This window comes from Opisthorchis viverrini (genome assembly GCF_000715545.1).
Source record: "Opisthorchis viverrini unplaced genomic scaffold opera_v5_2, whole genome shotgun sequence".
NCBI classification, from domain to species: Eukaryota; Metazoa; Platyhelminthes; class Trematoda; order Opisthorchiida; family Opisthorchiidae; genus Opisthorchis; species Opisthorchis viverrini.
This window is the reverse complement of record NW_008751658.1, coordinates 3,512,699-3,529,491: the sequence shown is the minus strand read 5'-3', so window position 1 is coordinate 3,529,491 and position 16,793 is coordinate 3,512,699. Positions and strand designations below refer to the sequence as shown.

Genomic DNA, 16,793 nt, shown 5'->3' with positions numbered 1-16,793 from the left:
CTGGATCCTAAAAGTCAGAAACTACAATATAAAGTCTCTATTCAATGTCCTCTGTAAGAGTTCAACGCATCGGCCCAACGCTTTTCGGTAAACGTGACTGATCGACTTATTCACTGTGGTTCGAACTGGGACTTATAGTCTTAAATGGAGACATCCAGGTGTGAAAAATCCAGCGATATGAAAATCAGAGCCTCGTCAAATCCAGCCCACCATATTTTCGGTTCTCCTTTTGTACCATTAGGAAGCCATTCGCATGAATTACCACATCAATGTGCCTTCTACATCTGACCACATGGCTGTGGTCTATGAAAATTTCTCACAAACTGGCTTTCGGCTGGCTTTGGCTGGCTTTGGGGAGCAACCGCCCTAAACAAACATTTGCAGCCGGTTTAGCAAAATAAAGCGGGATTTCGAGCATTGAATCTTTGAGCAAATTTCAGCACAGCAATTAAGATTATTCAACTTCTTGAGAAATCAACATGTATAACCATTACAAATTTGCAATGATTTGTCACAGATATTTTATGTGCTTCCAAGGATTGCATCGCATTTTCTACAATTAAATTTTACTCACCTGACAGTGCAAGGTTTATCGTTAATGGCACAGCAGTTCCAAAGGTTGTGGCACATGTTTCGCATGGCACCGAAAGAAATGAATCTTTGTTCTGAAAGTGCACTCCTCAGATTCCATTGTAACTTTTTTCATAACATCCAGCATTTTAACTTTTGTCAGATGTATCCTTCATCTTTATTTGTTATCAAAACCTTTTGTTGCAACATCGATTTCTTTCATAATGACCCTGTTTTAGGCAAGACATATAAGCGTTGCTCTCACTAAAGCTTATCAAATTGATTCATGCTACCTAAACGCTCATTTCTCATCTCTACAAAAATCGCTTCTTCAAAGAAAATACTGTCTCCTTTATCTGAAAGTCGCGAGCTTGACCGATCATTGCTACTCAGGAATCTCCGTAAGCCCTTAACATATAGCTACCGAACATCAAAGGTATGTCATTTGGACAGACATGCTCATCTACCATATCTCGGTAAGTCTCATCTACACTGAGCTGTATACTGTACAAAAAACTTAAGCTGGAGGCCACAGTGAAGTTCAAGCACGCATGTTGGAGCATTAAATCTCAAAATACAATTCCATTTGTGTGCAAAAAACTTTGAATGATGTTGTGAAGGCATTTGGTAACCTTCAATTCAGACTTCATTCTATCAGTGAAGCCAATTTTTACTGCAAAGCCGACAAGGATTGTATAGCTCTTTCAGTCTTAGTGAGAATCACTAGCAGTGGGATATGTCCTGTCTAAGTGAGAGCTTTCTATGATTTCATTACAAAACAGCGGGGTAAGAACAAACGATGCTTTGTGTTCAAGCGTTGCCTGAATTTTCTCCTACTAGATATATGGCTTTATGTGATACACGGCTATTCTGTTATTCACGGTCACATTCAACACCACGTAAAGCGGTGTACAGAGAAGTGTGGTACCAAGCTCAAACTTGGTGACCAGAGATAACGATCAGATTACTGATAACCAAAGTGGCGAAACAAACCTCTGAGTAGTTGCCTTCCTAACCTATTCCCTTGGATCACCACTGTTATCAAGGACTTGCAGTAACTACCCTGTTAGTCTTTACACAAATCTACTTTTGTCCATGGAATGTGAGCACGTATACAAAGTTTCAGGCAGTGTTTTCCGCAGGATGAATTTCGGAAATCTGTGTGATAGTGGACCTCATTAACCATATTAAATAGTGCATTATCCTCACATGTGTAAGTATAACTCCGCTGGATTTCCCACCAGTTTTCAAGTTGACCTAATAATCTATTTTGATTCATAAGTTGGGAGAGCCCACTATATAAAACACAAGTTTAGTCACATAATCTAGACCAGAAATGCCTTTCGAAGACTTGTAGGGACTTTTGTGGTGGTGAACAGGTTTGATGACTCCTACAAGACCTATTAGTTTGGAGCTAAATGGTAATAGAAAGCTTGCTTCTTGGGTGAAACTCTTAATTTGAACTCCATAGACCCCTGATGACCTGAGTAGAGAAGTCCTTTGAAATATCTTTTTGGTTGAGAAGCATTATAAAACATAGCGGTTGGAGACATTTTGTTTCAAACATGGTTAACCAGTACCCGATATGGAGGGATATGTCAAATGTGCTTAAGCAGTTGAACACATGTCCACATTAATGTCAACTTAAACGGAGTGCACAAAACTATGTATGGTACTGCGAGTTAGCCTGTGCATCCGTTGGAAAACCGATGGCAAAATTCTGCCTCTGGCAGCCAGCAGCCAACTTGAAAATAATGGCAATGCAATTGGCCACTAGCAACAAAGTGGACGATGTCGTACTAGTTTGGTTCTCCAATTCCTGTAATGTACCATCCTTCATATAGATAAGGCCAAACGGCCTTATTTACCAGGAATTTTAAAAACTGAACATCTCTTGTTGGCTTATATAATCAGGCTGTACATTTACGGCAGACACAAGTTGGTTTGTTAGTACCTCGAATGAATTTACTTTTAATTACCCCTCGATTTTCGAAACTAATACAGTAGGGGAGAAATGGTGTCTTGCTCATTCAAACGATTTCATAGATTGAGTAGTCCAAGTGATGATATTGGTGCTGCAGTCAGGATTAAGTATGTATGTCGAAGATAGTTGCCTGGAATCCAAAATGTATCTGCCGGTTTACATTGAATGATCAGCTGCACACTTGCATGTAGCAGGTAAACTACAAGCGGTTTGCGTAAAGTCTAGTGTGACGTCACCCAACATCCACTGACAGCGACGTTAACCCTAGGGAATAAGATGGGTGAACAAACATACATCGGCCGTTGAGAGTGAGTATCAAGACCAGTACTTTTCAAACTAGAAGCTGACCTTATCGGTCAGTTAAATCAAGTTTTGGAGGAATAGCGTTCTTTTCTGGAGTAAGTTAACATAGATGTCTTTTAGGATGTGCCTGGTAATACATTTAGGTGAGCACGAAAAGGTAAGCAGTTGAGCGGTCGGAGTACTGTCGGCACTGCTATCTAGTGATTTCTCAGCGGAGTTAATCAGAAAGGGAATTACCTTTAGCCGATTGTCGGTATTGTGGGCACATACTATCCGTATACAGGACGATGCATTTTACCACTTTCGTAAGTCCGTTGATGCTAGTGTATATACCTTGGATTCTACTTAGAATTTTCAAGTTTTATTTAAGATTACTTGATACAACAGCCTATACTTTACTTTTGAGCAAAGGACACGTTCCAGCCAAAACCCACATCGCAAAGCAACGACTAATGATAAAAATAGTTAACGTTTACCGAAACCTTTCTTCTTCCTTGATTGTACAAATCATAAATGGCTAAGTGATAATTCCACGTAATTCCGTGTTTTCTTTTGCGTTACTGCTACCTTTATCGTAGACACTATTGTTCTCAAAACCTGCCGTGAATTGCTTTTTCATCAGTGCCTAATTATAACAAAGAGCATTCAACTTAGCATGATTTGGTATTTATTTTGACCACATTACGGGAAACGTAAACTAGCCACTTTTAACCTTACTTCCCTTAGTAAAAGGTGTCATCTAACTGTCGGGTGATGCCTTATATAGCCAAATTACTTCTGTTGATATATTCTTGCTAAAAGATTATTTGTTTCACAATGACTTACCTTATCTCGTTGTAGTTTATGGAAGCAGCCCTACTCTTGTCTGCTTTACACAGTACGGTAATGAATAAGCCACATTTTTGTTCTTTAAATTATCTACTCAACTTACTGATGAAAGACGCAAGATAGCATGGCAACTTAACTGGTGGTTTGGGTTGTTTGGCTTGATTCATCTTCATTCGCCAGGGCAAAATCACAGATCTTCAATCCACACTATTTTGAGCTATCTTTTCTCAGCACGGTTTAGATCGTCTTTTCCTAAATCACAGTCCTCCCTCGGTTGAAATCACAACGTCCCCAGTCTAATATAACAGCTAAATTACTCGTGAGCTGAATTATTTTGGAAACGTTCTTGGTGTCTGCACTTCACACTCCTCCGTATTTAGATTTAAAATTGAACAATGGGCACAGCTCCTTGCAGCCTGCCGAAAAAATAATACACCCAAACTAGCTTTTCATGACCTCCGTCCCAGTACTAGTGTTGGTACTGGGACTATTCCTAGACTCACCTCACTCCGAACTGCTTGCTTCATTATTTTCAAAATTCGATGTCATACGGAGGTCACTAATGTTTGCTTTACGGGAAATTATTCGCTGCACCTATGTGTGACTTTCCTGTTCCTCAGATTATGTATCTGCTAGTGAACAATCTTCATCAAGTCTCTCAGTACTATATAAAGTGTACCAGACAACTTGGTGAGAGGCTGTCATTTCACAGATAAGTCGCTTACTGTTACAATACTATCGCACCTGTCGTCTTGAAATCACCTCAACCAACCACTTCTAACTTTACAAGGAGCTGTTGCTAAAGCACTATTTTTGTGACTTGGAAGTGGAGGCCTAAGATGATCGTCAATCAAAATGAAGTTCAACAACTTAGTTACTTCGTTTCTTACATCCGTTTACGAGTCCAAATTTGATTTCCTTGCACTAGCCCGGCTTAAGCGGAAACACACTGCAAAAACTGCAGCTGCACTGCTGTTCTATTCGTTGTTCATCAAGGCATAGATATGCAGGTCAGTCGTGTGCGATTGGGTGGGCATAAAACTGTTACCAACGTTAAGATTATGTCGCACAACTCGCAAACTCTCTGTATTCTGAAGGGCAGTTGCTCTCTAAGAGTCCGATAAAACGTATTTGCTTCGTTGTAAACGTTAGACCTTTTACTGGTTTTAAGCAAAAGCTTCACGCAACCTGGCTAGATTTTGAACTCGAATCTTCACTCTATTCTATCGCTCAGTAACAGCCGCATGTGATTAATACATGAAACTAGCTGGGCCCTACTCGACAGTCATTGTAAATGGTATCCTAACTGCAGCAAAAGTATTACCACCGTCTGCGCCATGATAAAATTACAAAAGCAAAAACTTTTCCATCTATTTGGAGAGTCAAATTATTTACTTGTCAGTTCAAAGTAAAACCTCACGGGAAAATGTGCTTCCTTATCTGTGCGAGCAAGGTGTTTAGACAGCCGGGTTTCCAGCAAAGCAGGCAATGTTTTTCACTGCCTTCATTACAACCTATTATTCACTTTTCAGAAAAGCATGTCTGTTTTGTACTGTAGGCTACTAAACAGCCTAACCAAGTAGATCAACAATGGAACTGATTTCATCTATCTGAAGCCATTTCTATAACGTAGCAGGAAAAAATTACGTGTACACGAATGAAATTGTAAAGGGCACACATGACTCTGTACAAATTGCACTGTACCCATTGGGATACCAAGGCGTTCACCCTCCCCTAGGAACTCATTTATAGTTACTGGTACTGACTGTGCTCTACCGCGAAAAATAATAGCCCAAAATCGAATTTTGAAAATAATTACCATAAGATTGTCTTGTTTGCACTTATTATTTTAATGCCCTGTTCCCGAGATTAGATGTGAGATTCAATAGTAAAGAATTTGAGAATTGTCGGTTTTGCATGCACATATCAAGATGGAATGAGGTTAACTAGTGGGGACGCTGGTAACGTATATTTTGTAGCCACATAATACTTTCGAACGCTGGACTTTACAGCGTCTTATCTGAGAGCAACATACCAGCTAGACAATCGAACAACGCAGGTCACTAGTCCTTGCTGTGGGAATACCACGGCACTGAGATCAATAGACAAATTCCTCTAGCATACATAAGGTGAACGAATGAACGTCTCTACACTTGCTGTTATTAAGATGGTAAAAATATTATAACAATTCAGAGAAACAACTAAAACATATTTTGATTCAAAACTAGGCTTAGTCTGAGCTCAGTACATTTGTAAGAGATAAACAACATACTCATCGGCCAAGAGTGAAAAGAACCTTTGTTTAGTGTTACTGACAAAAGATGTCACTTTCTTGTCTGCCTACCTTTTTAACAAATAAGTATTTAGTTAGGGATTGTTAGCGTCCTTTTTTCAAGACTGGGCTATCATTCTGGACATTTAGCTAACATAAGCTATCTCTAAAACTATCGTGTTTGATGTCAGCAGAGTGAGTTATTTATAAGCGTTCTTCACAGTTTCGTCATGACTAGTGTACTTTCCCAACTTTACCAGTTAAACGCAGCCGGTTACGCAGCGGTCTTTTAATGGCAGTCATACTGACATGCTTTTGTATGCACCAGGTGTTAGAACATTTACGAATTGGGAGACTTATTCGTTTTGATGCTACAGTAACCTGGAAACTTCCCACTGCGTGTGTGGGAGCTGAATCTCTCAGATGAATATTTACTTTCGTATGCGAAGGAAATATATCTGTTGCATAATGTGGTCCTGTGTAACATGCTGGGATTTACCATTCATGAGGTGCCTGGTTGGAAAATGTTCGCCCAGGAGGAAGAGTTAATGAAGAGCTCCGCCTGAAACTGATGAGCATCTGTGAAGACTGACTAAGAACATCAATATCAAGTGAGCTGGCTATCAGAACCACCTTTCTCGAGCTTACGTCTGCAATAAATGCACGTCATCTAAGAAACCATCTTTCTGGATTCAGCAAGATGTCACAGAATGTCCTCAGCGTAAGCAACATATCCGTGCAAGTGACCCAGGGTGGATAGGGAGACTAGTTTGTGTCTGGCACCCTCCAGCCCACGAATGCCGCTGATTCTGAAACGCTTAAGCTGGTGGAAGTTCACACAGCCGTTCTTCTTTGTCAACCGCTACGATTCGTCTTCCACCTGTCTCCAACGACTGAGACACCGACTCAGGAATACTGAAAGTGATCTTTTGTGAGTGGACTCTCAACACAGAACTGAAGTCCTAACACATCTTTTAAAACAGAGTCCCATCAGAACTCGGAATTCGAGCCGCCACGGATTTTCCACAAACTGACAAGACCAAGTCAGTAGTGAATGCATCAACCAAAAAAGCACGCTCACACTTTGAGGCTTTAGTTGCCCCCGTATAAAAAGCATGCCATCAGGTCACTGATCTCAGTCACAGTTCATTCACTTAACGGGAATGACTCATGCGTAACCATGTTTCGGCCAACCAGATACAGAACAACGCATATTTTTTTACTGAACTCAGCACTTACCAGTAATGAGCTCATAACGATTTGTTTGTTTTCGCTTCCTTCACGGTTGCACCAATAGTGTACCCTTATTAGTGTAATTTCTATCCCGCAGTCCAGCCCTAGGATTCTTCTCACAACTCCAAATACCCGTTGACCATACAAATCTCCGGCTTCCCGTTCACTTGAATTCTAGAATTTTTCGAGTTTTACCAGTTAACATTGAATAAGAAAAGTTTTTCAACCAAATGCAAATGCCAAAAGACAAATTCCCGATTGCCGAAATATACGGAATCAATAGAAAGCTTCCACCCTTTTTCCTTGACATGACGAGAAAATCGTTGCGTTTGTGAAACCGAAGCTGGAATCCTTACTGAATAGAACCAAATGACTCAAAGTGCAACTAGTGCACTCAATTCCAGCTTACAAGCTTCATAAGCAGACAAACCTTGCAAATTTGTGGGAAAAGACAAGGTGCACCATCACCACTCAAAAACACATGCCGTGTATAGCACAACGCACCAGACTTTACAGCATCTGGGTATCAAACAGTGTTTCGGACGGAGAGGGGAACTAGTCTTTCCCAGAAGGTCATATCATGAAATTACGCAGAATTTTTACGTTTCTAAAAGGTGATTTTCATTTCGGAGGCAGTTTAGACATCTTTTACTGTATTTACGGAGTTGACTGGTGTTCCATTTGCTGAAATAGGCAACAAGATTTCAAGTATCTGGTCACCAACCAAGTAGACATTATCATTGCTGTTATTTGGCGATATTCCGGTCTATTATCTCCTTAGTTCTCAAAATCGACTTCCGCAAAGCACCCACTGGATTATGTGCTACAACGCGTCCAGATACATTCCTGATGCATGATAAGAACACTGAGACGTCCCCAGGTTTTCCGTACCTATTATCTCAAAATCATAGCCGGCGTAAGTTAGTGATGGCCTGTCTGCAACGACACGCTTGGAATATTGGCACTGGATTGTGAAGCCTGGACTTCAATCGAAGGATATATCCAGTGGCGCCAGCTGAACTGCTCTAGTTGAACAGTTCATAAGAACTCAGTGTCTGGTTGCCGTGTGTTTACTCCAATTAAGGCAGGTTCGAAGATACTTGTCCATACTTCTGCTGACCACTTTGTTCAAGAATGACTGCTGACTGCTCTGCCAAATTCACTTGTAAGCTCAACGAATTTAGATGTGGTGCTACATAGACCACGTGCGGGCGGTGCTGCACAGTTTCGAAGCGATGAAGGGGTCATCCACATAGCGAATCAAGATTTTCGGGTCGATTATTAGTCATCATCATCATCATCGACTTCACTGTCGTACAACCATGATTTATTTGAAAGCCTTGTTGTCAATAGAAGAGTAAAAGCGGACGGAAAAGTGCTCCGGTTTCTGCTTTGCTGCCTTGATGGTGAATCTGGCAGCCAATGATCCTAATGGAGCTCGTTTCACTTGTTGGTACATGTTTCCGAATGTGAAGTATATATTTGTGCAAAATCCCATTGGGACACAAACCTGGTTACTGAGAAAAAATCGAGTGAATAAACTTAGCAAATGAAGCTAAAAAAAGTGACGGCAAATTTGCCAACTGGATCCCTATAAACTAAATTTTCAAACACACTCGAAATTATCGGAACCAAAACTGATGAAGCACCTAAAAGCCACCTGTGTTTATTCTCCAGTTTTGGTTACAGTCATTTAGGCAAAAACTGGATGGAATTATCTAGACATAGTGCAGTATTTGATCTTTCCTGTGTATTTTTGGATTTGCGAGTAACGCCGCCAACATCTACAGCAATACACCAGTACAGCCTACTGATTTTTAACTGCCATGCCACCATGAAAGATAAAGCCTTGTTAAAGAGTGGAAACAAGAGGGGGGTGCAAACATATTACGAAGAGCCTCTGTGTCCTCAATGGAAAACATCAAGAATGCGATGTTCACACCTTTAGATTGCTTAAGAATATGCATATCTAAGCATAATGTCGAGGTAAACGAACATCAGCTGGATTGACTGAGTGCGCTTTGCGAATCTCAATCGAAATAAACCCAGCACAAAATGACAGGTGAATTTTAGCCAGGCCTTCCGACTAGAAAATGACAGCATGGACACCTTTGAGGTCAGTTGCGTGTCATCTGCAACCAGCTACAAGCAGAATCACGTAGGCCCTAGCCAAGAAGGCTTGCGGGCTCAGAGCCCACAGTAATCAACTTTGCCTCATGTGTCCATGTCATGGGTTGTCCCGCGTGAATCTTTCACCAACACATAGTAGAAACAGAAAACCAAGATTGCTTCGACAGGTGGTGGGTGGGCATAAGTACCACATACCCAAACCACCTCAACCTGGGAACCTGCTGATGTAACGAATCGGATCCTCTAATAGTTTGCACCGTTGCAGATTCGCTGCAGCCAGACTACTCTTGTTGTACCACGGATAATAGTTGTAGAAAAAACGAAGATGCCTAAGGTCCGTGGAGCGGGGAGGCCAAGTATCACAGCCATAGAGTGAGACAAATTTTACAGTTAACTTGTATAGGTGACCATTAAGCTTCAGCGTAATTCGGTTTTGACGCCACAATTAACATTCAAACACTAGTTATGAGATTAAGTAAGCGCGTTTTTTCAGGATTTCAAAAACCACGGTAAAGGATATGACGAAATAACCAAAGACACGTGTAGTTTGTTTGCAAACTTCATCTACCGGAGGAAGCGGTTATTCGAAACTTAATTTCTCAGTCACCTATCTAAACTAAAACAACGGTAATCGAATTTTTAAAAACATGACGCTCAATCTTTTTGGCAATATCTGAGCCGAGTTTGGCCCGGAAATACTGAGATGATCAGCTATTATTTTGCATCCACCAACACCGCTCAGACTTTCTGAACGTGGTCAGCTAGATAACCAGTTGCGAAAATCATTCCACAGAGTTTCTTGGAAGATCTTTCTGGAAAAAAGCTTACGTCATTGGTGTTTGAAAATCACTCAGGCATAACATGGACACATGAGCAAACCGAATGGACATGAAGCACAATGCCTTAAAGTGACCTGTGATCCAGTTTCGTACATCACCAAGGACATGATACACTGAACCTAATACATCGAAGAGGATTCCAGGTCATCCACCGACGATAAAATGAATTTTTCCAAATCCGATCTTAGGATCGCTTGAGTTAAAGTCAAGAAAATCTCACCAATCACGAGCACAATGATGCTTCCGTAATGCTACAGTACACTAGTCCAAACCGGCTCCCGTTCACTGGCTTTCGCAGTAAGTTGTCTACGCAGTCCCACACTTTTATAATACCTCCGAGCATGTTACTCTATTCGAGGTTAACGACGGTTTCAGGTTTGTGACGAAGTACTCAGTCAGCCGTCATGAAACTGAAAGGTGTTGTTATATAAAGCAAACCACTGAGCCTACCTGAATTAAGTTTGGGGGATTGAATGTCTTAAAGGAGACTCAATGGCTTATTGGAAAGAATCTTGATGGAATGAACGAGATACTTTTATTTGCATGCCAAATTTGTTTTCACTGAAACCCAGCTGAATCTCTCGTTTCTGATGTTTTCAAACATAAGATTGACGGAACCTCGGGGACTGCGCTTACTTGATGAGCCCAAAGAAAAGCAAAAATGGTCATGGCCTGTCGAGAAGTCTTCAGTATAGTTATGAGTAGTGTATTACGTCTCAGTGAGCTTTATAGAACTTCTCATTTCCATGGACGGCCAACGTAAAGTTATTTAGCCCATAGTACCACTTTCAATTCTTTGCCAATTATGAAGCATATATATATATATATATATATATATATATATCTTCAGAGAATGTCGCACGTCGCTGGAGTCTTTGTTAGTAATGAATAAAACTCGGTGCGGATTTTTGAAGAGCATACAGGAAACTTCGGAAACAATAGTTCCATAAAACTCATGGCAATAATGTTCCGTTCCATATAGTGATGGGAGTGCGGAAATACACTTTCCGGCACCTTTTAAAAATGAAAAAGAGATGGCGATGAAACTGTTTAGAGAACATGGTGTTAGGGTGGAGATATTTTTGGTTACTGAACTGATTGTTTTTCATCCACTGGCAACCTGAAGGTTAAGTACTTTGCAAAATCGCCCGTAGGCGGCAATAAACGTGTGTCTATCGAGTAAGTAATCGGAAAACTGGAAGCAAGTCGCGTTAAATGAAGCGACATTAGCCGGAGACCATGTCCAGTTTTATTTTCATTTTATCTATATACGGCCGATATCTAAAGCCCATAATCATGCACTTGCCCTCATTATTGCTGCCTATCTTCTAGTAGTGCAACTTAAGTTAGAGGTTTGCAAACCTGGATGGCAAACTCTATGGATGCAATGGCAGTCTCTCGCGACCTCAGTCACTGCTGTTTCTTCCCTGATCTCACGTGGAAATCAGTCGGACTGACAGCTACTAATGATGAATTGATGAAAAAGTATCCAAGAGAATCGTGAATTCAATCCAACTTCTCTCGTCTCATTAAAACCGGAATGCTAAAAATTTTAAAATAAGAAAATAAGAAAAAGTGGTCATCTTGATAGTGTTTTACTTCGAGGAAAAGCCTCCTAATTTGCTAACCAAATACTTTGGACTGGATTATGCAGAAGAAAAAATACACCATTCACATATGTTTTGCACTGTCTCAAATGTACATGCAGCCATTAGATTCAAAATGCCTTTCTGGGCAACTCAAAATATACTACAATAAGGCGTCACAATACCACATTTCTTGACAGTTTTTTGGCAGAAATACTAAGAAAGATTTTGTTGCTCTGCTCTGAACATTTTTCGCAGTGCCACTAGTAGGCCACATCGTTACCCTTTGGTCCAAGCGATCGTTTACTCGGCCTTGGTGGTTCGAATTTCAGCGCACAGGAATCTTTATCTTTATAATAATTCTTCACTTCCTGCCACTGTTTCCTGTATTCATCATAGTCGGATTTATAGGCATTAGCCAGCACTTTTGGCAAAGTGGTTGGATTGCACTCTTCAACGTTTCGCTGAAATAAGAACAGGAGAGTGCAGTGTAAGTTCACAGTCACTGATAGCTACTTCTTAGTAGTATGAATTCACAACGTGAATTTACCTTCACGTACGGAGTCAGAGTTTAAGTGCGACCAATCCTATCTCCAACATCCCTTTTGAGGTGGTAATTAGTTAACCCCTAATGTTCATTTTTGCGAAAACGAATGACCCAGAAGAACTCATTATCCAGATATGTTTATTTTACCAGCTTGTGTGAAATATTTCACCTAAACAAATTTACTTACCTTTGGAAATCTAATTGGTTCTTTGCGAACTGGGGGACTGTAGGCGATGCCAATTTTGCTAGGCTTTCGGTTGTAGTCAGCATACCCGGGCCTGTGTGGTGGCAACTTCCCACACTTCTTTGGTTTCCTTGGTGGCAAAACAGGTGGAGTGGATTGAACAATTGGTTTGGTGAGTTGCTCTTTTGGTTTACACTCCTGGTCTGTCATATAGAAGGGTACTTTGAAAACATGCTTCGTTGCGGGCGGCTTTGTGTCCTCGTCGTGTTTGGCATTATCTTCCAGATAAAACCAGTCACAACGGCAGTAGGGCAGAGGAGGTCCATTGTTTGGTTCATTCTCTTTAAAACATAGCAAGTCTGGGCGGCCACCCATTTTAGCCAATCTTATGAAAGGCGTGTCCGTAGACTTTATGTTAGAAACAGGCTCAGATTTTGGGTTTGAATCTTCTGGTGCGCAACCCAGAATAGGGATCTGTGATATGGCTGGCATGAATGCAGGTGATTTATTCTTCTTCAATGGAACCACGTGACACATCCATCCTATATCTCTGAGGTTTGTGTGCATTGTGTACCCTTTCTGGATTGCGTTCAATAAAAGATCTACAACTGTAGGGTTTGCATTACCCGAAAAAAAAGTACAAGGTTATTGGGATTCATGCGGACAAATGTGACGCAAGTAACGCTTTTAGGCACGTGTAGGTGTGACCAACCCGAATATCAAAGTCTACGATTCAACGTACACACAAGTGTGAAAAATTACTCGTAAAACCTCGGTTGCGAGTCACCAACTGCGCAAGTTTGTCACTGTTCGGCATATCAGGGCGTCAACGTCAGCATATCAGACAGCGGAAAGCAGACTGTTGGCTCAGGGGTTTGGGTTTTAATTGTCCTTCCCAATATCTTGAGCCTGACCGGCTGTGCAAACACACGGGTGTCACGACAGAACGAGGGAAGGCAGACTGAGCAGACAGAGAACCAACGCGAATGGGTAAGTATGTACAGTGATACGCATACACAAATAGCACATACGTTCATGAACCGGGCGGCCTTCGTGGCAGAGTCAATAACGATTAAAAAGGAAGTGACGAAGCAAAACAAATGGAGCACACAGGTACTTAGAGTAACCAAGTGAACGGGGATTTATCACGCAGCCAAAAGAGTTCCAACAGACAGTTTTGAGGACAAACCACAACACCTTTGCACGCACATTCTTGTTGAATCAGCGAGGGATCACTGTATAGGTTTTTTTGTAATAACAAAACCTAGCGAAATTTTCAGGTTCCCAAATTTACGCTGGGTTGCTCCACCAAGCGAAATCTTTCTTCAGGAACATTTGTATTGTCAGGGAACACTTTGTTTCGGGTTCTACTTGATGGAATAATGTATTAACGCGTAATTAACTTCACTTATGCTCCAAGCGAAAGTGAGTTACCCTGTGGCCATTTATCCACATTAAATATTTGGTATACCTGCCTCTGATTCCACGTATGCTAGTGAGGCAATTAGACCCCAAACAGGGTATTCTGCAAGAGACACTATAGGAGTCTTGTCGGTGTAGTATAGAAAGTGAAAATGGAGCACGATTATATTCTGGATAGTTTAATTTTCTGGGAAAACGCCAGTAGTTTGAGTCTGAATAGCCTGTGTCACTAAAGCTCGCAAATAGACACCGTGCCATCTTAGACCTAAGAAACCGTCCTTTACTGCTACTACTTTTTTTGACAGACTAAAGCTGGATGCCTCTGGTTATGCGGGTTAAACATTCCACAGTTGCTTAAGCAGTGAGCGCAAGCTGGTTAAAGCCTGTTCTATGCCACCTGAGAGTTCCCGGCTGCAAAGGATGTTTCCCTATATTTTGAAAGTGTTGTACTAAAAAAACAGACTTCCGCTTGTCTCTACCCACCCCAGACCAATCTACTCGATAAAACACAAAATTCCATTAAAATGTTTTTTTTTGTGCAGCAATCGCATAGGGTTATAAAAATTTCATTAGATAGTTGGTCTTCTCCAGGCGGTTTTTTGCATGGGCAAAAAATCATCTGTGATCATTAGTTCCCTGGGTTCATGAGATCCCTGTCTACAAAACCCGGTATTTGTGCCAAAAACTATTCTTAGTAATTTCTGCCTTCAAATCTTGTAATTTGGAACAATTGTGAGTCAAGTAACTTTATTCAGGCGTTTCTATGATCACTTTTACTTGCACAGTCACTACACCAAATCCTCTTCCGTAGGAGTGCCCCCAAACTAACCACTAAATTAGTACCTTTCATAACTTAAATATATTCCTACAGTTGCTTTTTTTCTTCGTTTCATGTAATTACCCCAACGATAGCCACAACTACTGATGTGTTTTTAATGTTTTTAAGACAGGTTGTTGGTCTTCTCCAGGCGGTTTTTTGCATGGGCAAAAAATCATCTGTGATCATTAGTACCCTGGGTTCATGAGATCCCTGTCTACAAAACGCGGTATTTGTGCCAAAAACTATTCTTAGTAATTTCTGCCTTCAAATCTTGTAATTTGGAACAATTGTGAGTCAAGTAACTTTATTCAGGCGTTTCTATGATCACTTTTACTTGCACAGTCACTACACCAAATCCTCTTCCGTAGGAGTGCCCCCAAACTAACCACTAAATTAGTACCTTTCATAACTTAAATATATTCCTACAGTTGCTTTTTTTCTTCGTTTCATGTAATTACCCCAACGATAGCCACAACTACTGATGTGTTTTTAATGTTTTTAAGACAGGTTGTATCACCCCATGAGCCGGCACAGCCTTTAAAAAAAGTTTTATTTTCAAAGCCACCATGATTGTTGCAGTAGTTAGCATCATTTTGTAAGTCAATATATTCATTCTTTCGCTTTTGCACGCCCTCTTGAAGACTCATCCAGAAAAAATTCTAAAAGCACTTTGTTCAAAGAGTGGCAGTAATAAGGGAACACCTGTTTACCAATAAGTGACTGATCACTATACCAAATCCTCAAATAGGTGAAATCCGAAAACACGGTGGGGTCATCAGGCGTGTGTTCTATCCAGCTCACGGGGTACGGTAGATATCAGTTTAGGCGGAATACGTTGTCGATGCAAGCAGTTTAACCGAAGCTGAGTGCGTCACGCGCCAAGTTGTCGGTTAAACATTAGGAAAACTGACGCAAACCAGGCTCCCGTGAGGAGCGGGCTATTCAGAGGGATTAGCTCCAAAAGCGGTTGGTCACACTACCGAACTCCCCTGAATTTGCATGCTTCCGGCGTAGCTTAGTTTTTAGAACACAAGAGTAAGCCTCGGGCATTTTCCTTAAATTCTGGAACCAAGCTTATTGATACACCTTTAAATAAGTAGCCTTCTACCATGCAGAAGGCTGACGAGGCATCCAACCGTTGTCTGTGTGCCATTGTTCGACGGTGGTAATCACGTGAGGCATAGTGTAAACACTACCAGTACTTTTCGAAAGCTGATTGAGAACGCCGTGATGTTTTATGAAGCAGAGAAGAAAATGGTTTCCATAAGTCCATGAATTTCTCTCTCCATACTTCTTCACAGTCCGCCGACCAAACTTCGTTAAAATGGTAGACTCTTGCGATATGTTCAAAAGGTTCCTTCCCGTAGGTAAGGATGACTGATAGTGAAAAGCCAAGGAGCGATTTGCCGCCATTTCAACCTTACTGACAAAATTAGCAGTCTGCATCTCACAAAATCTCAAAAAAGCTTTGAACCCGCTACCTTTGGGCCAATGGTTAGAACACCTAACAGTTCGACAGGCAAGAGCTAACCAGTAATGTGATTACCTCAAATTGGACAGCACATAGCGCGACTACATTAATTACGGACTCAACAGCACATAGTGACGTATTGATTGGCCACTTGAGTGACGACTTCTCAGATGGAAGTCTCACTTCCACTGTGAAATTCTTCGTTCTCCAGGTTATTCGAAGATTTATGGTGGTGTAACGGCGGATACTACTGATGAGGCATGCGAGTAGCATGTGGTTCTCTCGTAAATCCACTTCGCGTCTATGGACAAGTGAGATTCACTGGGGGATTTGTGGAAGTGCTCTGTAGCGTTCGTTTACATTTGAGTGATAGTCAATGAGTATCCAGGAGAGTTCAGGAATATGCGTTCGAGAAGAAGGCAGATACTCAGTTTTTATAAACAAGAAGCATATGAGAGTTTTGCTTCCCTGTCCAATAGTCTGTAACTATTCATTTGGTGTTTTCCAAGAAATAACTCCGCAGCGAAGGCATTTTTCCCTTCAGTGGTGCAAGGAAATTTGTGAGTTTTTAGGTTGGCTCTCGTCTTATATATATATATATATA

At 41.1% G+C, this 16,793-nt stretch overlaps 1 protein-coding gene across 1 annotated transcript in view; it reads right to left on the bottom strand.

Moving 5' to 3' along the window:
• Window positions 1–11,741: 11,741 nt before the first annotated feature.
• The window catches only part of T265_00233 (hypothetical protein), a gene marked incomplete at both ends in the record, with an annotated part of 16,781 nt that continues 11,729 nt past the window's right edge, over window positions 11,742–16,793 (bottom strand). Inside the window, 2 exons of the mRNA XM_009163941.1 lie at window positions 11,742–12,209; window positions 12,480–13,084. Coding sequence (XP_009162205.1) covers window positions 12,009–12,209; window positions 12,480–13,043 — 765 coding nt within the window. The remainder of the gene's footprint in view (window positions 12,210–12,479; window positions 13,085–16,793) is intronic.